The sequence below is a fragment of the Pollicipes pollicipes genome, unplaced genomic scaffold (assembly GCF_011947565.3).
Source record: "Pollicipes pollicipes isolate AB1234 unplaced genomic scaffold, Ppol_2.1 Scaffold_6052;HRSCAF=7182_pilon_pilon_pilon, whole genome shotgun sequence".
Taxonomy (NCBI): Eukaryota; Metazoa; Arthropoda; class Thecostraca; order Pollicipedomorpha; family Pollicipedidae; genus Pollicipes; species Pollicipes pollicipes.
This window is the reverse complement of record NW_023596805.1, coordinates 10,725,386-10,748,031: the sequence shown is the minus strand read 5'-3', so window position 1 is coordinate 10,748,031 and position 22,646 is coordinate 10,725,386. Positions and strand designations below refer to the sequence as shown.

At 53.5% G+C, this 22,646-nt stretch overlaps 3 protein-coding genes across 4 annotated transcripts; 1 reads left to right on the top strand and 2 right to left on the bottom strand.

The window, feature by feature from the left end:
* Positions 1-6: 6 nt before the first annotated feature.
* LOC119104567 (transcriptional repressor scratch 1) lies at positions 7-13,120 on the bottom strand. Its single transcript, XM_037228291.1, has 3 exons — positions 12,917-13,120; positions 11,667-11,720; positions 7-347 (listed from the first exon to the last, which is right to left on the bottom strand). The coding sequence occupies exons 1-3, from the start codon at positions 12,945-12,947 to the stop codon at positions 115-117; spliced, it is 318 nt and encodes a 105-aa protein (XP_037084186.1). The 5' UTR covers positions 12,948-13,120; the 3' UTR covers positions 7-114.
* Positions 13,121-13,337: 217 nt separating this feature from the next.
* Positions 13,338-16,781, bottom strand: LOC119104566 (broad-complex core protein isoforms 1/2/3/4/5; the record flags this gene model as incomplete). Its single annotated transcript, XM_037228290.1, has 4 exons — positions 16,693-16,781; positions 15,612-15,797; positions 14,308-14,484; positions 13,338-13,415 (listed from the first exon to the last, which is right to left on the bottom strand). Coding segments are annotated over exons 2-4 (438 nt in total), but the record flags the coding sequence as incomplete, so codon positions are not given.
* Positions 16,782-16,926: 145 nt separating this feature from the next.
* On the top strand, positions 16,927-22,189 carry LOC119104565 (NFU1 iron-sulfur cluster scaffold homolog, mitochondrial). 2 transcript variants are annotated; one of them, XM_037228289.1, is made up of 7 exons: positions 16,927-17,061; positions 17,427-17,582; positions 18,630-18,762; positions 19,752-19,883; positions 20,137-20,257; positions 20,564-20,790; positions 21,385-22,189. In XM_037228289.1, exons 2-7 carry the CDS (start codon positions 17,473-17,475, stop codon positions 21,493-21,495), a joined length of 834 nt encoding a protein of 277 aa, XP_037084184.1. In that variant the 5' UTR covers positions 16,927-17,061; positions 17,427-17,472; the 3' UTR covers positions 21,496-22,189. The 2 variants fall into 2 exon arrangements, with proteins under 2 accessions (XP_037084184.1, XP_037084183.1); XM_037228288.1 differs by having other exon boundaries at positions 16,927-17,119.
* The last annotated feature ends 457 nt before the right edge of the window (positions 22,190-22,646 follow it).

Genomic DNA, 22,646 nt, shown 5'->3' with positions numbered 1-22,646 from the left:
CTGCCACCGGTCAGTCCTCACACCCCAGCCAGCAGCCCGCCCGGCGGCCCTACCACCGGTCCGTCCTCACACCCCAGCCAGCAGCCCGTCCGGCGGCCTGCCACCGGCCCGTCCTCACACCCCGTCCGGATAGCGAGCCCGGTTCCGCGTGGGCACGATACTGCGGATGTCCTCCTGAGAGAGCTTGTGCACGTTTTCAAGATGCCGGCGCAGGTGCTCCACCTTGCTGGAGACCTTGCCGCAGAGCACGCAGGTGGTGAGACCCGCGTGCATCTTCTTGTGGTACTCGAGCGAGCGCGGGTTGGTGTACTGCCGGCCACACACGGGACACACGTGGGTGCCGCCGTCTGCAACAGGACACACACGTGGCGTTGGTGCGATGTACAATACACGTGGACAGGCTAAAGGTCAGTTTAGTGCTGCGTCTGATCGCCACGGAACCCCCTCGGTGCTTCGGGAGCACCGATCAGTGCTCAGGGTTTGTGCATTTTCGGGAGCCTGCAGGATGGGACGCAGGGGTAAGCGGGGTGGGGATCGGGTAACAGTTTGGAGAAGGGACACAGGGCAAACGTAGGGATAGAAAAGCAAGGGAGGGCGAGACGAAGGCGAGGCGGAAAGAAAGCGGATGGGAAAGTGGGACCGGCACGTAAACATTGGTGAGCTAATGGGAAGCTCGTGAGTGGAAGACTTGGGAGCGCCAGTGGTTGAACCGGCCGAAGTTGAAGAGCGTGTGGGGGGGGGGGGGGGGGCAGAGAAGCTGACATTGAAGATGGTCGAAGCTGCAGCTGTATGAGACGGGCTCAGAATGAATGAGTGGGTAGGATACTGTGTGGGCATGGGAGCGAAGAGTGTAAGTGTGAGATCGGATGACAATGACTGCTTCGGGGCAAAAGAGCGTACGATAGATGAAGGCATATCGCTAACATACGATATTTCTTACAACGCTTTTAAACACATACGTTCGGATTATCCCTGCCTTCTTTCATCTGGTAACATACAAGATTATCGGCATTTGAAGTCGCCGAAACTGTAAAGCAGATGTTCTAATGTTGTCTGAATGTGTGTGCAGGCAAGTACGCGTATGTTTGCATCGGTGCGTTTCTGTGTGCGTGATGCGACTTTTTTGTCGGTATGCACATGTGGACATCTCTTTTTTATCTTAGCCATGTGTTTTCCCAGGCACACTAGACTATCTGTTAAACCACACATCTTATTAGGCACACACGAGCATCTGCTAATGTGATAAATATCCGAGCAGGTTCGATTGCACCTGACAGGATTTTTACAAAGGCAGTGTTATACGAATAGCGCATAGTGTGATAAACGGACCCTGAAGTGTTAACCATTTCTACCTACCTAACGTCTCTTCAAACTACTTGAAATATTTGGCCGAAACGACATTGTTCTTCTGTTAAGCATGCTGGTCACAAAATGTGTCTCATGATGCTATTCATGAGAACGAAACGCTGCAAGAAGAGGCAATATTCACTGACATCTTAATACACATAGCAAGGCTTCTGCATAAAGATGACTTATCTGAGCTTCGAGTCAGGCAAATATGAAACGCTGGTTCATTACGTTAGCACTCACTAATAACGTGACAAATACACTTAGTCACAATTTTGATCGCATAAGGAAAACATTTAGCGGCCTAGCCGCCTAGAGCTTGGGATAATTCCGCGTGATTTGCCTCCAGAAAATCGGGAACACTTATTGGATCAGTCAACACCCTTCCAAAGAGCAAAACGCTCACGAAAATATGCGGACATACAAGTGCTGCGGACACTGTGAGGTTTAACCATATCTAAATCTAACAGAAGCCTGTCGATACCACGCAAATTGTCAGTGAAGGGCCAACCAGGCGTAAAATATTAATGGGAGAGCAAATACAAAAAAATTTCGCTGTAGCAGCACTTCGCCCTGACCGGCATTGACATATGGGGACTCCACGACCCTGGGCAAGTAGCATATTGCCGATTGTTTGTCACTGCACTATCCGCAGGACCTTACGCGGCCCATGACCGCACTCGTACAGGCCGTATGCCCGTCGATCTTTATTTAAACGCCGAAGCGTAGTTTTGCATGATGTGATGACTGGGGAAGTGTAATGCTATATCTACTCTCGAAGTCGCTCCACAGCTGACTGCCGCTCGGGCTCCCCCTGCTTCGCATTTAAAGCTAGGGAGATGGGCTGACAGCCAAGTGTGTGTGTGGTGGGGGGGGGGGGGGGGGGGGGGGAGGGACAGGCTGCATGTCCCTATTACCCGTGCGGTAAACAGTGCACATGCCGTACCAGTTCGGGACAGGTGAGCGTGTCGGCACCGCACGGTTCAAATCTTGCGTAACATATTCGGTATCATAAGCTTTGTGGATGCTATTGTGAGCCGCGAGATTCACATCTTTGTCACATGTTATATACCACACGTATGTTACCACGTACTATGCTATCACATCACCACACGTCATATCATCCCGCCACGTCAGCGTCAGCGTGCATGTGCTTCCGGGGCTCTGTAAGGCAGGCAGGCAGGCTTCATAGCGCGAATGCATGAAGCATGCTGGTTTGCATTGCTTCTGGAGGCCCATGAACAGAGACCCCCTCGGTTTATCTGGCTACACAGTTATTTACGAATTTTATGGCATATCGAAACGGATCAATGGCTCATGGGTCATGCTTGCTCTGGTTCAGCGATGTGCCGTTGGTATGTCTTCGCTTCGCGCTACCCAGCAAAGCGGCGTCAGTGCCGACTTGTATGACAAGACGGTGCCGTGACACACAAATGAGGTGCCATAAAGTTTACTCTCCGCTGCGGTTCACTTTCAGGCCTTTTCTGTGCCCGTCAATTTGTTTCTAACATTTCGACACACCTTCCCTCAAGCAATTTCTTGTGGATCTGCATTGATCTGAGAACGACCCGCTGGGTGTATGGGGTGGGGGGTGGGGGTGAGATAGGCTGTCTCGTTACCACCTCTGTGGAGTTCGGAGCGCTTGCGCCAAGCCTACGCGAAACGGTTGCTGGTAACGGCGATGAGAGTTACGGCTTTGCGGCGCACTGACAACGATTAACACATGCACAAAGTTATGGTCTTAATCTGCACCACTGTCCTGGGCACTGGTTGGATCCTCTCGACGGCCGCCAAACGGCGTGATGGGTCGGTGCCGCTGCCACCTGGTGGATCAGGGGCGTACTTTCGAGGCCGTTTGTTCGAGCGCGCGCTCGTTACGTACGCTTCCTCAGGAATAAGGACACGTGCATTTTATGCATGCGCAATGCTTCCGTACGAACTTTTAGCATAAACCCACTGCTTCCGCCGGATGGAACGGCACCAACTCAGGTTTGGCAAACTTCCACCCACACACGCAGGGCGTTTTAGTTAAGGCAAGCGGGACGGCAAGTGCAGGAGTAGCAGCTGTGCATGGGGTGCATGGGCTACCGCTGACCACAATTGGAGTGCACCGGTGACTGACCCCGCGAGATAAACCGAAATTATGTGCCCGTGCCGTCGTCACTGAAAGTGTTTGGACAGGCGTCAGTAAAACGTGAGCCGTGTTTCAGAGTGTGCTTACATTTGTAAGAACGACTTAAGGGCTCTATGTCTTTTAGCGTTCTGGGTAGCGTTCAAAATAACGGAGTTCAGTATGCCAGGAGGCACTCGCTAAACGAAAATGCCAAGCATTCCTGGAGACATTTTATGACAACACTTAATATCAAACATTTTCATATGTCCCAAAAGATTGTCTGATATTTCCGTTCGACAAGTGTCTCATGGTATATAGAAGGGCAGCTACTTTGAGGACAAGAACTCGCAATTTTGGACCTCGTACAGCTCTTGGAATGATGAACTATAGCCTGCAGACGACAGCCCATCACTACCACTAACACAGTTTCACCGAAGTTAGCGTATGCCACCTCTACGCAGGGTACGTGATGATGATGCGTGAGTGACTGCCACCTCTGCGCAGGGTAAGTTATGATAGCACACAAGCCTCCTCTGCGCAGGGTAAGTGATGATAGCACACAAGCCTCCTTTGCACAGGGCAAGTGATGATGGCACACAAGCCTCCTCTGCGAAATGATGATGCCCACAAGCCTCCTCTGCGCAGGGTGAGTGATGATAGCACACAAGCCTCCTTTGCGCATGGTAAGTGATGATAGCACACAGGCCTCCTCTGCGCAGGGTACGTTATGATAGCACACAAGCCTCCTCTGCGCGGGGTAAGTGATGATAACATGCGTGCCTCCTCTGCGCAAAGTAAGTGCTGATAGCACACAAGCTTTCTCTGCGCAGGGTAAGTGATGATAACACACAAGCCTCCTCTGCGCGGGTAAGTGATGATAACACATGAGCGCAGCAGCAGCTATTCCCCTTCCCAGCGACCCAGAACCCCTATCTGCCTAGGAACGCAGCATCGGCAGCAGACAATGCTATTTCTAGCCAGGAAAACAAAGCTGCTTAACAGTTCGGCACTGCTGTGCGCTGAAGCCATGTTTAGCATACGCAGCACTGCAGCACGGTGCGTGTATTACACACTCATCGACTGGGACATTGATGCATATATCTCCGAAACGGCAATTTCGGTTTTTATTACCTGCATGAACCGAGACTACCTGTATTGCCGCGCGATGAAGCCGTGTTCAGCATATGCAATATTGCAGCACCGTACGTGTATTACACACTCCTCGACAACACGTTAACGCATCTTTATCATCTCCGTAATGGCAATTTCTGGTTTTATTACCTGTATTAACCGGAACACATTTAACCATATCGCATCACATCAAACAATACAACGCCAGCATAAGCCACCCTGAAGAGTTGGCTGATGCATCTCAAATTGCCCATTGCAAACTGACGTCCGTCAAATTGCAGAAATCACATCGCTATAACACATCACTCATGGTAGCCTGGTGTCTCGGGCTTTAGTTCAAGTCGAAACAAAGCTCAGGCATGCCATAACCCTGGAACACGACTGCGGTAAACCACAAGGGTTGTGCGTTAACAACTACATGCTTACCATGCAGGACCACATGTTATGCCAGGCGCCCGCATCTGAAGGCGACTATGGCTGAGCCAAAACCAGCAATGCCAAGGGACCGTCGAAGCATGGTCACGCCATCGCACAATCTCAGGGTACATCTGTCTTGGATATCTCCAGTCTCGTCTATTTCTCTTCTATTTTCGTCCAGCCCGAAGCAACGATGAAGTGCGCGTCACTGCACCACTCCGAGTCTGTTCGCCCGGGTTTGCTGCTGTGGTGTCAGTGTCCGGGTCCCAGTCGGGGTTTCTGCTGTGGTGTCAGTGTCCGGGTTCCCGCCCGGGTTCCTACTGTGGTGTTGTTGTCCAAGTTCCAGCTGACCGGGGGGAGGGGGGGGGGAGAGGGAGGGGGAGGGCGGGCCCTGCTGTGACGTCAGTGCCCGGGTTCCACCCATTGATACTGCTGTAGTGTCCATGTCCGGGCCTCAGCCGCGGTTACTCCTCCGGTGTCAGTGTCTCGGGCCTCAGCTGCGGCTGCTCCTCTGGTGTCAGTGTCCCGGGTCCCAGCCGCGGTTACTCCTGTGGTGTCAGTGTCTCGGGCCTCAGCCGCGGCTGCTCCAGCGGTGTCAGTATCCCGGGTCCCAGCCGCGGCTGCTCCTGCGGTGTCAGTGTCTCGGGCCCCAGCCGCGGCTGCTCCTGCGGTGTCAGTGTCTCGGGCCCCAGCCGCGGCTACTCCTGCGGTGTCAGTGTCCAGGGTCTCAGCCGCGGTCGCCCCTGCGGTGTCAGTGTCTCGGGCCCCAGCCGCGGCTGCTCCTGCGGTGTCAGTGTCCCGGGTCCCAGCCGCGGCTGCTCCTGCGGTGTCAGTGTCTCGGGCTCCAGCCGCGGCTGCTCCAGCGGTGTCAGTGTCTCGGGCCCCAGCCGCGGCTGCTCCAGCGGTGTCAGTGTCTCGGGCCCCAGCCGCGGCCGCTCCTGCGGTGCCAGTGTCCAGGGTTCCAGCCGCGGTTACTCCTGCGGCGTCAGTGTCCGGGCCCCAGCCGCGGCTGGTCCTACGGTGTCAGTGTCCCGGGTCCCAGCCGCGGCTGCTCCTGCGGTGTCAGTGTCCGGGCCCCAGCCGCGGTTACTCCTGCGGTGTCAGTGTCCGGACCCCAGCCGCGGCTGCTCATGCGTTGTCAGTGTCTCGGGCCCCAGCCGCGGCTGCTCCTGCGGTGTCAGTGTCTCGGGTCCCAGCCGCGGCTGCTCCTGCGGTGTCAGTGTCCAGGGTCTCAGCCGCGGTCGCTCCTGCGGCGTCCGCGTCCGGACGCGGGTGGGCACCTACGCGCCGAACCTGCTCCACGCTCAGGCCGTGCTCCTTCTGCAGGTGCTTGCGCAGGTCGGAGACGATGCTGTGCACCTTGCCGCAGAGGTTGCAGGTGGTGAGGCCCAGGTGGCGCTTCTTGTGGTGGAGCAGCGAGTCGAGGCGGCGGTACACGTTGCCGCACTCGGCGCACACGTGGCGCGGGCCGCCTGCCGGGCAGGCCAGGGCACACGGTGACGCTGCCGCCGGCCGCCCCACGGCGCTGAACGGCCCCGCAACGGCCGGCGCGGCGCGGCGGCTCATGCTCAGACCAATGGGCGACAGACAGGCGGCTTCGCGTCCTTGAACTCGCGCTTAAGTGAGCGAAGTCGGGTAACTTCACCTTGGTCATCAATCTTAAAGCGAGTGTTACACACTTTGTGTGGGGTTTTTAACTGAAACGGCTATCTCGAAGATCATTCGGTGCAGTTCACAACCGTGTCGTTCTCAAGACCTATCCGTTCTAGTTTCTGAGCTACACAACCCATAAAATGCGCAGACATTTTCGGGAAGGCTATGTCAAGGTCTCCCTGGCATCCATGACGCCATAACGTCCTTCAAATTCCGCCATTTTATAGCCATACGGCGGTCAAGGCCATAAAAATACACTGGTCGAGTCCTTCGTATCTGGCGTTCTAGTGAACGATTTCCAGACATAACGGTGGTCAATTAGCTCTAAATCAATGTCGTACAAGGTAAGATGACGTAATGAAAAAGGCCGCATTAAGGAGCATAGTTACCATTTATGATATATAGTTACTATATATGCACATATATTATAACAGAGAAATTGCGTTGTCTAGAGCAGTCTTTTCCATTTAAAGGCATACCAATAGTTATAAATCAGCTTATTTCATCAAATCTGATGCTTGCTTCAATATCTTCAAATGTGGAGCATTCCCTTTAATGTGGCTTGTGTCACGGTCAACCAGTTGCCGACAAAGAGTGAGGCACTGACTCGTTCAAATCTCTCCGCGATAAGTGCCATCTGAACTGAAGTAGTTTCACAAGGGTGGTGTGCATCCGCGTGTTCGAAGCAGACTGAGTGTAAACTCAGCACAAATTCTGACTCTAAAGCCATCCTACCAAGGCATTCGAAGGAATTGCTCCTTAAAAGGCAGCCGTTTAAGTCCCATAAAAGTATCCGATATGTGGATATATAGCGCGCAAAGAGCATTAACGAAAAGTACAGCACTATTTTCTCTGAAACGGAGAGCAATTCGTCCGCCTGTGATGGTCAGAACGCTAATTTTTCCCCCCCCCCCCCCACGACAAGTGCTATTCAAATGAGGGAGACCGCTACGCGAAGAAAAACCTACATGACAGTGTTTTAAAATAGTCATAAATTAGCACGGAGACTGGGACCGGGTCCGTTGGACAGCACTATAGCAGGGCTATGGGACGAAATTCAAACATCGCGCCTTGCCTATTAGTTCAATACAATCACCCGCACACGGCGTCCGGTTGAAAGCCGGTCCGACGGTCGGTGTCCGCTTGTTCAAGGCGTTGATATAGCATCACACGGCGTCCCATGGCGGGGCGGGCGGTCGTTCTGCGCTTAGATAAGAGGAAAAACGATCCAATTTTGGCAGGGTATCGCCACTTTGTCCCTGCATTCGGTCTCTGCCGGCAAACCTGTGGTGACCAGGACGATCCTTAAGGCATTCACCAGATACGCGAATGTTAAATCGATCGTATATATATATAAGCATACTAACAGCGTGCAGCCACTTAGCACCCAAATTCGAGGGCCACTAGCTAACCTGTCCTGGTAAAGACACATTTTTACAAGTTTGTTCGCTCGTTTGATGTTTTGCGGTGTTTGGTATGCTTGCGATGGAGATAGCAAATACAAATGTATCTGGAGTACAATGTGTCCTTGCAATCCACAGTGATGAGCGATTATGAACGAACAACTTAGGTGGGCGGTAAGTACACCATCATGTTGTCACCCAACAGCCGAACTATTGCGCGGCGCATGAGTCGGGCTACGGCTTTGGTCGCATTTGTCCGTCCAAATAAAGCAGCCAGTCACAGCGACTGCCTTCCGATACACATCGCCGTGGCAGTGGGCTATAGTCGGTTTGGAAGTTCGCTATTCTCCCCGACTGGTATGGCTGCACCCGGTGCCAGTGGCCGGGCTAAATGTCGGTAAACGTCAGAGGGCATGGCGGACCGTGCCGAGCATTGCGGCACGTCAAGCCTAAAAACGATCCAAATTTGGCAGGGTATCGCCACTTTGTCCCTGCATTCGGCATCTTCCGGCAAACCTGTGGTGATGAGGACGCTCCGTAAGGCATTCACCAGATACGTGAGAAGTTGCGCGGCAAACGAGTCGGGCTATGGCTTTGGTCACATTTGTACGTCCCAATATCAAATAGCGAAATTTTGACGTTAATACATTTCACGGTCGGATGGCGACAACAGGACTCACGGGACGAACGGGGCTCAGCGTGAACACTGATCCCAGAAATCCATCCAATCGGAGGGTTCGAACCGATCTTTAAAGCGTATAGTTCTCATGGCCGTTATCAGCTGACACAGGTACAAAACCTATGTTCTGCATGTTCTGTCTGGTGGTTCTATGGTGGTTCTGTGGCATGCATCCTTCGTCTGTTTGCACTGCCCACGCATAACTACAGCGGTAGAAGTCCGCTGGGCAGAGTTCTTTTGAAACACAGCCAGCCAAATAACAAGTTTAACAAACTAAACACAAATTCATTTATGAAATATCAGGCGCTGCTTCAAATCTTAGCGCAAACCAATGTTGCCACTGCCTGACAACCTTCGAATGACCTTTTCGAATCGCCCTGAAATGTCCTGCATCCTGGATGAAGCGGATCAGTACGGAAAACAAACAGAGCGCCAGTGCCCGACACAGCGGTCAGCCCGTCTAAACATATAGTGTTCCAAGTATGACGTTTTGGTACACCTCACCAGACCTTTCCAAGTGTCTTGCAATCTCTGCTGGCATGCAAAGCTGATATACGTTTAAACAACCCCACACTCTACATGCGACGATGGTCGAAGACGTTGAAGCACCGACAATCGGTGGCAAAGGAGAGGATCACCGGCCCTTCCCAGCGTATTCCATTCTTTTTGGGGGCGGGGGGGGGGAGGGGGGTTGCTCGCATGCGCTGCTGTTTCAGCTAGGTTCAACATGGGTTCGCTTCTCCACTTGGAGTCAAGGTCTTGGGCTGGGGAGAGGCCTGGGAAGCGCGAGGGTCTGACCCTAGCCCGCCAAATGCCGCACTTGGTCGACGCCTGCTCCTGCTAACCGAAATAGGCAGGGCTGAAAAGCACAGCATATATGGGAGGAATGCCTGCATTTGTGCCTACCACGAAATGTCGCAACCCGTGCTCTACGCAGGCACCGGGCATACACTGCCCTGAGTAACATCACCAGCGTGACTCTGTCACGGACCGCTCTTCCCGTGTCACCGCATCAGCCAGCCAAACACTTCCGCCAAGAGTGCCACAGCTCGGCGGGCGCCGCTGCAGCGGTGACCCTCGTGGCTGGTGCTGGGCAGTCAAGTCACCGGCACTGTACTGGGCTCGCGTGCTGCCGCCCACCGCTCGCTTACAGACGCTCGAATGACGACACGTGGAAGATAAGCCAGACTTTATACAGCAGTCATACATAGTGGTATAGTAATAAAGTGGTAAAGTGGTAGTGTTAAAGTGGTATGCATATAAGCATAGTGGCACCTTTTACTCATTTGTCTCTTGTTCTGCCGAGCCGAGCGTGTTGGCGGCAACGCTCCTGAGCGGGCCAGTCTTTAGGAGTGGACAACTACCCCCCCCCCCCCTCCCACGCTGACCCCGTCTTTCAGAAGCGTCCCTGGCACTGTGCCAGTCCCTGGTACACGGTGTGATATTTCTGTTGCTTTGGTTTCTTGGGGGAGGAGTACCGTAAATGTGTTTTGTTTTTCTTTGGGGGGGGGGGGAGGGGGCTGCGGGGTTTATAAATTTGTAGCACACGCAACGGATGGAAATACGGAACGCATCGCGTAATTTGCATTGTCTTACAATTTCATGCCTGACTGGCGCGGTCCTCGTGTATCATCGCCTCTGCCGCGCACGCAACGCCCGCCTGGACCGGGACGGCGGCGCTGAGCCCGTACCTGGCGCAAGCGCGGCTGCGTTTCGACACGGTACCCAGCCCCAAACTGTCCATTATGTTTGGGACAAACGCCAGAGCATACTACTCTGCACGAGGTACGCGTACAGTTGTTGCACTTCGCTGCAACCTTTGCCATTGGCAAGCTTTCCTCTGACGGACGCACATCTCCGTGCAATGTACACGCCTTTTGGTCACAGAGCTGCTACCGACAGCCACCTGCAAGGTTGACTGCTTTAACCAGACAGCACCTCTTGTGATACCGGTTGAAGAGCGTGTATGCTCTCAATGACAATCTACATGTCAATGGAAGGCCAGGACACCGCACTCACCCGCTATTGGGGTTTATCAGCGATCATTTCTCACTTCGAACGGGGGCGGCTGATGTGAAGCCTCACTCACTTGGTGCAGCAGTGTCACGACTGTGTTGCACGTCAACACCTGAGATAACAGGTTCGGTAGCAGAGCAGAAACGGACCTGTTTGCCGTCCAAAAGGCCCAACATCGGATCGTTATGTCTGAGGACGCTATTCGGCCCTTGTCCAGGACGTAAAAACAGTGCAGCTCTTCTGGTCAACCCCGTCTTGTTCTAAAGGTAATGCACTATAAATATGCATTTCCCCGTTCAGTATGAATAAGTCTGCAACGAATGCTTTCCCGTACCAAATATGTCATTGAGAGATGCAGCGTTCGCAATTTTCTTAGATTGTTTACGGCGCGCGTGCAACCAAAAGCCTTAACCAATGGCCTACAAAATATGAGCAGCACAGACTGCAGAAACTTAACTCCAAACAGAGGACACAAAAGAACCTTCGCCCGGGGAAGTAAGTGTGTATGAAGGGGGGAGGGACCTGCGACTCCAAGTAGCAAAACGAGCCAGGTGCCATACGTCTTGTTCAAAAAAGCATCTTGCCAAAAATAGGCAACCATGTGTGTCTTTCCGCCACTAAGCTTACAAACACTCCTTCTAATCGCAGCTTTTCGAGAAAAACCTGCGTTCTCTCTCTCAGCGCTTTCCTAACATTTCAATGCTAGCTACAACTAGACTTCCATATTTGCATCGCGCACAATGGGGGCGTGTGGGGCCACGGCGGCAGATAGTGCGCCCGCCCTTCGCCTGACACACACGTGGCCGCACACGTGGCTGCGCACATGGCTGCATACGTGGCTGCATACATGGCTGCACACGTGGCTGCACACGTGCAGCTGTCGCCGGTGCAGCAGGCTCAGGCTTACCTGGAACGGCCCCGTTTTCGCCGGGTAGCTGGGAAGGGCCGGCCAGTCTCTCGCCTGAAACAAGGCCGAGCCGTCAGTGACGAGCGAACACCAGTCTGACGGTAGTCCAGGCCCGCCGTCAAGGACAGCCGTCAGTGACGAGCGAACACCAGTCTGACGGTAGTCCAGGCCCGCCGTCAAGGAGAGCCGTCAGTGACGAGCGAACACCAGTCTGACGGTAGTCCAGGCCTGACGTCAAGGAGAGCCGTCAGTGACGAGCGAACACCAGTCTGACGGTAGTCCAGGCCCGCCGTCAAGGAGAGCCGTCAGCGACGAGCGAACACCAGTCTGACGGTAGTCCAGGCCCGCCGTCAAGGAGAGCCGTCAGTGAGGAGCCAACACCAGTCTGACGGTAGTCCAGGCCCGCCGTCAAGGAGAGCCGTCAGTGACGAGCGAACACCAGTCTGACGGTAGTCCAGGCCCGCCGTCAAGGAGAGCCGTCAGTGACGAGCGAACACCAGTCTGACGGGAGTCCAGGCCCGCCGTCAAGGAGAGCCGTCAGTGACGAGCGAACACCAGTCTGACGGGAGTCCAGGCCCGCCGTCAAGGAGAGCCGTCAGTAAGGAGCAAACACCAGTCTGACGGTAGTCCAGGCCCGCCGTCAAGGACAGCCGTCAGTGACGAGCGAACACCAGTCTGACGGTCGTCCAGGCCCGCCGTCAAGGACAGCCGTCAGTGACGAGCGAACACCAGTCTGACGGTAGTCCAGGCCCGCCGTCAAGGAGAGCCGTCAGTGACGAGCCAACACCAGTCTGACAGTAGTCCAGGCCCGCCGTCAAGGAGAGCCGTCAGTGACGAGCCAACACCAGTCTGACAGTAGTCCAGGGCCGACGGCAGGACAGCAGTTCCGCGCTCGTCGGACGCGCGAGGCTTGGATCACATGCGCTATCAAATGCCAATGCAAGATATGACCAGACCAGCTGTCGCACATGAACCATGAACACGACCGCCGTCGCAGAAGCGGACGTGCTGATTCACGGTGGGAAAGCTACTCTGCTAGTGTTTCTTTTTAAGTCTTGGAAAAGTCAGTTAATTCCCCGCACTTTCCCTGATTCCACTTCAGATTACAATCAACCCTTGTCTAGTTATTCACAAATCACCCTCCGGTGGGTTGTCACAGCCACAGAAGACCGCCGTAATCCAACATGCAGCACATGCGCATCCGCCCGCCATATAGCCCAGTCAGCGTCGCCATTCACCAGCTAACTCACCCGCTGCCGCCGTGGCGCCGCCGCTCCCCATAGCGCTGACGGAGAGGTCTGGCTCGCCGTAGCCGCCCTCGTACTCGGCCACATAGCCGAGCGTGGCGTCCAGGCTGACGTCACCGTCATCATCCTCCGTCAGGTCCACCTTCTCCACCTTCACGTCCAGCGGCGGCTGCGGCGAGGCGGCGGCCGGCGCCGGCGGGTAGGATATCGGCGGAGGCGGCGGCGGCGGCGGTGGCGGCGGCGGCGGAGGCGGAGGGTCAGCAGCCGACGGTGGCGCCGGCGGCGGCTGGCGGCGGCAGGGCGGCCCGGCCGCGCCCGTCGGCGCCGGCACTGGACCGGCGGCCGGCGTGGCGCCGTCAGCCAGGCTTGCCTCGGCTCGGACCGGTGGCGCCGCCGCCGCTAGCCGCGGCGAGCCCGAGCGGCGGCGTCGTTTGGCCGGCGGCGGCGCGGCGTCGGCGGCCGACGGTGGCGGCGGAGCACCGCCACCCGGCGACGAGCACGGCTGGAACACGCGGGTGCCGACCGTGAGGGACAAGACGGCACGACAAGTACCGAACACAGTGGTGAGGGCTGTGAGGAGGCCGTCATGGCAACGGTCGCGGGAGGAACATGAGGACGTGGGGTGTGACGTCAGCGTAATCTCACGAGGAGTGATGAACACGGGGTGAGAGAGGAACACGTGCTGTGGGCCGCGGCGCGAACATCACGTGGACGGGCGCGCGTGGAGAAAAGAAACAAGAATTACGAGGAAGTACATAGGCGTGACACCAACATGACGGAATGCAGCGAGAAGGGAATGTACGGCACGGTCCACCAATGGATCACGTGAGCGTGCGACGAACGAGCTCCTCGTGCCTTCGTGACCCCCAGCAGGACTAGCGGAGATTCACGGAGACACCTGGCGTTGGAAACGCAGGGGCCACATAAGCACGCACAGTTGTTCTATCTCATACGTTGGAGACAGAACAACATCACATAACGAAGATGGTCACAGTGCATCGGCTAAGACATGCGATCAATGCTCAAGAGAGCGCCTCGCTCCCGGTAGGTTAGGTAGTTTGCCGTAGGGTATGTAGTTTACGCCAGGGTCTGCAGGTTACGGTAGATCGATTAGTTTATGCTGGGTTAGGTAGTTTACGATAGGTTAGGCGGTTAAAAGTAGCTTAGGCGAGGTAGTCCATAACTAAGGTAGTTCAGTTTACAGCATCCCACTATCTCTGCAAGTGAAGCATATGTAAGGAGACCGCAGTCTATCGTGACCCCTATGCCCTTCCCCAGCACGGGGACCAGGCCCGCAGTCTATCGTAACCCCTACTGCCCCTTCTCAGCACGGGGACCAGACCAGCAGTCCATCGTAGCCCTATGCCCCTCCCCAGCACGCTCGTGTGCCTCACCTTATCATCATCGCCACTGAGACCCCTGATCTGTAGCATCTCTGCCGTCTTGATGAAGCTGGCCAGCTGGCTCTGGGCCACGTTCACGCAGCCTTTGTACATGAACTCTATGATGGCCCGTAGGTCGGCGGCCGACGTGTCCTTCAGGAAGAACACCATCTGCTGACATGGGTTGTTCTAGGGGGAGATGGAACACATCTGTCAGATCTGGTCGATATCGATATTTCAGTTCTGATTTGTACATGAGCAAACATTCCTAGCCAACTGAAGCTTATCCTACAGTCACCAGTTCACGAAAAGCCAACACGAGCGCACAGATATCGGGGAGCTCCAGGACCACATCGCGGGTTTCTTAGTGACAGAGGGGCGTCAGTCTCATATGAAGAGAGGGAACCCCTATTGCGTCGCATTTCCCACTTCACATCAGAGGGGCGCCTATTCATAAAGGGCGCCCTGCTTCTGTCACGGTTTCTGCAAAACATCACAGCGGTGCGATCATCTGCAAAGGAAGGCCCATTTTCTCGTACGTTACGTTCGATTTTGGTGTGCTGGTCGCTTTACATCAGAGGGATGCCTAGTTATTAATAGAAGACCTGCGCCCTATTTACGTCATAAATTTCAACATTTACATTCATTCCATTGATGGTGCATTTACACGTTCGTAGTTCCTGCACCTAGTCATACAGGAAAAACACATGGTGCACAGATGTACACATATATACACATTGATAAAAGAAGTTTCAGTAAACAAATCAGCTATTTGAAACAGCCGAGAATGCTTGGTGCGAGGGAAGTGCCTAATGACAGCATGGTACTGTAGAGATGCCACAGGGAGGCCCAACACATGATGGCATGATACTGCATGCAAGCTCACCTTGCAATAATATGATACTACTGGCAAGCTCACCCCATGGTGGCTTACACCCAGCTTGTATGGTTGATACCACTCATTACTACATGGACCTTATTAAGGGTGCATTTTCTCCTTTATCACCATATATTTCAATATCACAATACCCATGTTGTATCACATGGGCACCCATGCATGAGAACTAAGCAGTGATATGAGTTGGAATCATCATTTTCCATCATAACTTTACTGTTTTCCTTCAATCACTATCACAGCATAATCCCTACATATTTTGTGCACTGCCACTGCTGTTTCAATGGAAAGAAGCACATGTTCAAGACAATCACTTCACCTGAGCACCTGTTTGACAGTTTCTGGAAATGGCTGAGTGAAGACAACAGAGTCAATAAGCAATGATTTCAGAACATATGCAGCACCATCACACCTTACTCACTCTGAGAAGTTCCCTGAAGTACGGGCTGCAGGCAGACAACATCATTCTGTGTGCCCTGACTTTCTGTCCCTCGCAGCACAGGGTGATGTCCACCAGCTCCTCGTCTTGTCGGAGGTGGTCAAACAGTGAAGTAACACTGCTCTGGAATGCATCCCATCTGAGGGAGAACTTCTGGGTGTCCATTTCCTGCAAAATACAAATCAAAGAAGTTCATCCTTAAGTCATATGCTTTTGTATTACATAGAAGTGATTATCTAGCCAGGTCTCAACATGCTGAAAAGAGCTCACCAGCTCATTCTGCACCATACTCACACTGCCCTCTCACATGTCCTCCAGTACAACAACCAGGAGAGCAGGCAGGATGCTCTCATGAGGGCCTGAAGCTCAATGAGCACACATCAAAACAATTTTCAACACTCTGCCAGGGCCCAGGGAAACCCTCTCTTGACTGTGTCCATAGGGAAAATTGTCTGCTGGTTAACTTGAAGAATGTGATCAGATACTGCTGGTTAACTTTTTAAATGGGGTTCAGCAAAACAACATGCTTAAACTGGTTAAAGTTTAACTTTTTGCCACCTTAAACATAGTTTAACACTATCAACACATTCACACAGATACTTCCATGTCATACAGCTTCTCACACAGCAGTATATTGAAACAGTAATGCAGTGCCCAGCCTTGTGCCATGGCTTAATAGTCTTTTGCATCCTGCCTTATGTGTATCCAATATCAAACAAGTCATAAATGTGCACAAACAGGCACAAAATTAGCTTTGCTTGTAAAACTGAAGACAATGAAGGTCAATTTTCATGCCCAATGAAAGGTCTGCAAACTGAGGCAGATCTTGATCAGATCTTGGCAGGGCAGCAGGATACATCTTTCATTTTGGGCAGCTCGTGCATATATTGAGGTAAAAGCTATTTACTTGCATGATCTAAGGCCTCACAATAAATCACAGGATATACATGGTTAGAAAAACACGAAATTAACCCAATATGTAACTAATATCTTGGAGGCGAACACGTTCAACCCTAACTGCCCAAAACCCGATAATGTGAACAACCCTACATCCGATACTCACCCACAATTAAAAGGCAATCTTGCACCTACAAATCGTTGGAGTCAAAGCCCGTCGCAATTATCAATCCTCCATCGAACATACAACGTAGCGCGGGGCCTCACTGAATGTTTGTAATATTCCGCTTGCGGCAAGCGCCACAGGACGGCACTTTTGCGCCAGAACAGCAACCTTTTTGCATTGTGTTCGATTGTTTCTTCGTGTGCATTTATTGCCGGCAGTGCCTAATCAAATTGCACAAAACAAGCCAAACGCAAATCACACAAATATTCATTGGATTAATTTTAACTATGAGACCTTCAGCATTATAGAAGCGGTCTCTGGACAGGATTATGGACTGTTGTGGATGATTACATCGAGCACGACTCAATCGTGAGTGCGAAGTTGTGGTTGTCGAAGTTAGGCTGTGGGTGTGGAAGTGGGTCGCCAGGTACGTAGGGGAATCACAGGAGGTGGGTGGTCGGGTATTGGGCTGGGGGAGCGCGATTGACATCTACGGGCTAGGTAAATCGTGATGAGCACTGGCCTGAGGATACAAGTCAATTGGTAGCGGTGTAACAGCTCGCGGCTAACAGCGAACAGTGATGCAGCTTTGCACTTTGCGGGCGCAGGTGCACCTTCTCCGCAGCATCTTTTTCACCTTCCTGTTGGGGCTGATGGCTAGCTGGCAAGTCTGGGCTGCTGAAACAGATGGAACTGCCATGTGGCTGCACATGTAATGGTACAACTGATGGCAGGAGCTGAGCTGCTACAGTATCATCCAGGCGTCGCCACCTACTGGCCATGTGGCCGGCCTGCCGCCTCTGCAGTCGGAGAGTGATGCCGGCTGTCCGGCATCTGTCTGCACTCTCACAGTATCACACCATTGTTGGAGAACGTCTCACATGGCACAGGTGTGTGGATCTTGTTTACTGGCCCTGCAGGACCCCGGCCTGTGAGACGTGGTATGTCTGCAGTCAGCAATGCATTCATATTTGTCTGCCATAAATTTGTGTTCAGGCATGACCAAGTCAGTAATTCGCAAATGTAAATCTGAAGATGGCCATGTGCCTGCCATGAAGATAGTCATCAGGTGCCATAAGCATCCTGTTAAGGGCCTCCAGGCAACTAGAGGCAAAACTGGTTGCACACCACCTTTATGTGCACTGTGCCAGACACATGACATCCTGGCCTGGGCTTCCTAATACCCCTGACATTCCATGCACCGGACCTGTTGCTGGGTTGACTGATTTCAGGCCTGGACACCAGTGTGCTGAATTTTCAGATTACTTCAACTTAAAAGATAGTTTCTTGGTAATGTTGTGTAATTTCCTTCTCAGCATCATAATTCCTTGAAATATTGGCTCTATATGCCCTAGCAGCATGGTGTGCCAAACTCTAAGTGTACTGGAATTCACTGGATGAGGTACCTTGCTGCTGGGCCAACAAGAGGATGCATTTTTGCAGTCCCAGTCCTACATTGCCCTGCCAGTAATGCACTGAATCAAAATCTGAAGAGAGCTGTGTGCTGCTATGGCATCAGGTGCATCCATGTTAACCAACTTGACCTCTAAAGGTCACCATATATCCTCCAGGCAATTAGAATAAAAAACACTGCCACACATTACTCCAATGCTCTTGCTCTTGTCAGTAATGCATCAAGTCCAAATCTGACAACAGCTAGTGATCACCATCATTTGTATGCAGCTTTGGTTACCTGACTTGTGACAGTCACTGTATAACCTCAGGTCAAAAATTGTGTCAGGTATTACTAAAACCAAATATTTATGCCAACTCATTATGAGCTCTGGCATTTGACCATAAGAAAAGAGCAATTCAGTGATCCACTTGTGAGTTGAAATAATTACCCTGATTTGAATCACTAAGCAAAGGAGCACTTTGCATATTGTTCTTCAACCCTTTTGCATCCATTTATCAGCGCTGTGTGCATTTTTTTTCAGTGCCTTGGCCTTCGGCCGGCCCCAGCTGTGCCCTCCTCCGGCCAGCCTGCTAAACCTGTCTGCTCGGACCATGTTTATCCAGACTCAGGATACGCCAAATCCGAACAGTCTGAAGTTCCTGCCGGGAAAAACGGTACGTCCCGAGCCCCTCCCTGATGTGTATCTGATCAATTATAGCAATTTTCATCCAATCAATGATGATTGTGATGTGCATCCAATCAATGATAATAATGATTTGCATCCATTCAGTGATGATAGTGATGTGCATCTGATCCATGGTGATCATGATGTGCATTTGATCAATGTTGATATTGATTTGCATCTGGTCAATGCTGTCTTCTAAATGTGCATGAGTGAAACTCGCCATGCTTCCTTGTCGTGATATGGCATGTAGTTGTTTAGCAGGACAGCCTGTCACTCACCTACACAAGTTATGCATTTAACTTGTCAGCCTATGTGGCCCCAGAAATTTGTGGGTCCGGTGCTGTGGGCTCCTTACCTGGACCACGGTCCAACGCTAGCCTCTCGTCCGGTACTGTGGGCTTCACCACCCTAACCACGGTCGAACGCTCATCTCTCGTCTGGTGCTGTGGGCTTCACCACCTTGACCACGGTCCAACACTCACCTATCGTCCAGCACTATGGACTTCACCACCTTGACCACGGTCCAACGCTCACCTCTCGTCCGGTTCTGTGGGCTTCACCACCTTGACCACGGTCCAACACTCACCTATCGTCCAGCACTATGGACTTCACCACCTTGACCACGGTCCAACACTCACTTCTCGTCCGGTACTGTGGGCCTCACCACCTTGACCACGATCCAACACTCACCTCTCGTCCGGTACTGTGGACTTCACCACCTTGACCACGGTCCAACACTCACCTCTCGTCCGGTACTGTGGGCTTCACCACCTTGACCACGGTCCAACATTCACCTCTCGTCTGGTACTGTAGGCTTCACCACCTTGACCACGGTCCAACACTCACCTATCGTCCAGCACTATGGACTTCACCACCTTGACCACGGCCCAACGCTCACCTCTCGTCCGATGCTGTGGGCTTCACCACCTTGACCACGATCCAGCGCTCACCCCCCGCTGTACCGTGCGCGGCCCACAGGTGCTGGAGTATGGCACGTTGGACTTCCCGACGGTGGCCACTGCTCAGCACTCGCCGCTGGCCAAGCTGTTGTTCCGCATCCCCGGCGTGAAGTCGGTGTTCCTGGCGCCCACCTTCATCACCGTCACCAAGGTAGGCCAGGCTGCCGTCGAAGGCCGCGGTACCGCCCCGCCCGCTGGAGTGGCTTCGCTGCTCGTAGCATCGGCTGGGCTGTGGCAAGCCCACCGTTGCAGCGCTCCGACACTGAGGGAATGCATGGACTCGGAAAGAAACGCATCAGAACACATCGCAGCCCAGCCAGTGCTAGGCTGGCCTACCAGCCATGAGTGGTTGTTCTTATCTTCATGTCGGGATGCCGCTCAGTTCGTGAAATATCCTGCTTCAGGTGGATGACGAGGTAGAGTGGAAAGTGATCAAGCCGGAGATTTTCGCCACCATCATGGACTTTTTTACCTCTGGTCTGCCAGTGGTGCACCAGGCAGCATATGCCGCTGAAGCTGGAGAAGGTAGGTCAACCCTGGTGATGGCTGTGGGAGACGGGTCTGCCCTGTTGATGACGGAGAAGGTGTGTCTCCCCGGGTTGTGGCGGGAGAAGGTGGGTCTGTGCTCTGTTGGTGACTGGAGGAGATGGGTCTCCCCTGGCAATGGCTGGAGAAGGCGGGTCTGCCCTGTTTGTGTTTGGAGAAGTTGCTCTGTCGGCGACTGGAGAAGGTGGGTCAGCCCTGGTGAAATGCGGCATGAAAGCGAGTCAACAGGGGGAGTGTAGCAGCTCTATGGGCTGTTCCCATCTCTGGGCCTCCGTCATTCCCCAGGAGAGGAGACCGACTCGGAAGATGACGAGGTGGTGGCGATGATTAAGGAGCTGCTGGACACCCGGATCCGGCCCACTGTGCAGGAGGACGGCGGCGACATCGTCTTCATGGGCTTCGACGATGGTGTGGTTAAGCTGAAGATGCAGGGCTCCTGCACTAGCTGCCCCAGCTCGGTCGTAACACTGAAGAACGGCGTGCAGAACATGCTGCAGTTCTACGTCCCCGAGGTGGGTATGGTGGGAACTGAATGGAACGGTGGCGTAAGGGCTTCCCGTAGGCGTGTCTTTTTCAGTTATGTGGCGACGCAGTATTTTTTATCTAAATATATACGTCGTCCGAAATGGCAGTTACCACAGTTCGGTAACCAGGCAGTTGAGTGGGTCAGGGCTCGGAGATGGTGCCGAAAACCATTTGGCTGTGCCTTTTGAACTTGCTGCGGCGTCGCATCCAGACACCGTTTCCGTTGTCCCGTAAATAATGCTTACCGCTTCTACCAGCCAATGATGAATATTCAGTCCAGCATCTGAAGCGCATTAGAATTGTTTGTGAATGTGCGTTGGCATTTTACCCTCGTGCAAGGGAAACTGAGGGAGCGTTTTGAATTGTGCACCTTTTAGCTATTAATCGTCCCATACGGTCTTACGAGAGAACCTCCCCTACGATCCCCATCAATGTCACGCTGCCTCTGGTATGCCCCCGTCCCGCACCCAGCTGCACCACCAGCCCGGACACGACCGTTTGTGTTCCGGCTCCGCGGCGACTCGCCGCTGCCCAGTGCCGTGGTCAGACAGCACCGCTGACCGACGGCCGCGGCCCCTCAGGTGGTCTCCGTGGAGCAGGTCACCGATGAAGCGGACGAGATAGCCGAGTCCGAGTTCAAGAAGTTCGAGCAGAAGCTGAACGAGGGCAAGCCGGCGTCGGACGCCAAGTAGTCGCTCTGTGTGTGCGTGTGCGTGTGTGCGTGACTAGGTAGATCGACGCGGTCGAGTGGCGGTATCTGCGCATGTTGTCCAGGTGAAGCGTGCTCTGTGCGATTGTATGCAGGGCGATGCCAGTCATTTGGTGTGGCCAGTGTGTTGAGACGATCGTAGGAATGAGCCAGGTTGCAGACGAACCTCACCTTCGGCCAGTGACATGGGAGCCTCTCAGGAGGGTGGGGGACGGGAAAGCGCTTTTCAGAGCCATCCTAGTCTGGCAGCGTTATATAGGACTAGAGCGTTATTTCTTATCAAACTTGCGAGGGTCAGCTGGCTCGTTACCCCATCCCATGGTCCTGGGGCGCTGCGTCTTCTGCTGAGCCGCGACGCAACGTCCCTCCGGTCGTGTGTCGAAGTGCCGTACTCTGAGAGCGCACGTGTGCGCCGCCGTTGTGACTGTTCTGAGGGTTGTGCGCTGGCGCACAGCGCTGTCCGTGTCGTTGGCCCGGTGCCGACTCTGGAATAACAGGGTCAGACCGGTAGGTGCCGTTGCGGACTGCGGGCTTGTGGGTGCGGATGTTACGCTGCTGGTTCGTTGATGTGTGCCCTCGCTCTGTGCGTGCGCTGCTGGTTCATTGATGTGTGCCCCGCTCTGTGCGGAAGCAAAGGTGATGCTACAGGTAGCTGTCAATACAGACTGCCTGCGGTCGGACGTCTTTTAAATTTGGAAGTGCTGAAGCAAAGGATGGCAATGTGATCGGGCACGCGCCAATTATGCCGTAATATTTTTCACGAATATGACGTGCGCAGCGTGAAGTGTTCGACAATGATGAAGCGGTAATGCTGCCAGATAGAACTGCAATCGCCTTTCACGGTTTACCATTTGTTATTGATTTTGCGATATGGGACGTCACAGATGGGCGTATTCTCGCAAAATAAATTGCGGGGAGGCTGAACTGTGAAAAGGATGCCATCTGTCCCCAACATACGCCAGCAACATGGTTTCTTATCGAGTTGGCACACTTTTTCCTCACTGTTGGGGAACGGGGCTGCAGCTCAAATTGGAGGACGACCCCCCCCCCCCCCAACTGAATAGAAAACCACGCCTGACGTCACATGCAACAAGCGGACGCCACGTAGGACATATAAACACCCTATAAGTTGTA

Excerpts from the sequence above, each read along its gene's own strand:
- LOC119104565 (XM_037228289.1), top strand. The coding sequence starts at position 17,473 with ATGTGGCCGGCCTGCCGCCTCTGCAGTCGGAGAGTGATGCCGGCTGTC. Across the intron at positions 18,763-19,751 it reads AGTTCCTGCCGGGAAAAACG|GTGCTGGAGTATGGCACGTT; the intron begins GTACGTCCCGAG and ends CGCGGCCCACAG. Across the intron at positions 20,791-21,384 it reads TGCAGTTCTACGTCCCCGAG|GTGGTCTCCGTGGAGCAGGT; the intron begins GTGGGTATGGTG and ends GCGGCCCCTCAG.
- LOC119104567 (XM_037228291.1), bottom strand. The coding sequence starts at position 12,947 with ATGGGGAGCGGCGGCGCCACGGCGGCAGCGG. Across the intron at positions 11,721-12,916 it reads CGGCGCCACGGCGGCAGCGG|GCGAGAGACTGGCCGGCCCT; the intron begins GTGAGTTAGCTG and ends GCCTTGTTTCAG. Across the intron at positions 348-11,666 it reads CGAAAACGGGGCCGTTCCAG|ACGGCGGCACCCACGTGTGT; the intron begins GTAAGCCTGAGC and ends GTCCTGTTGCAG.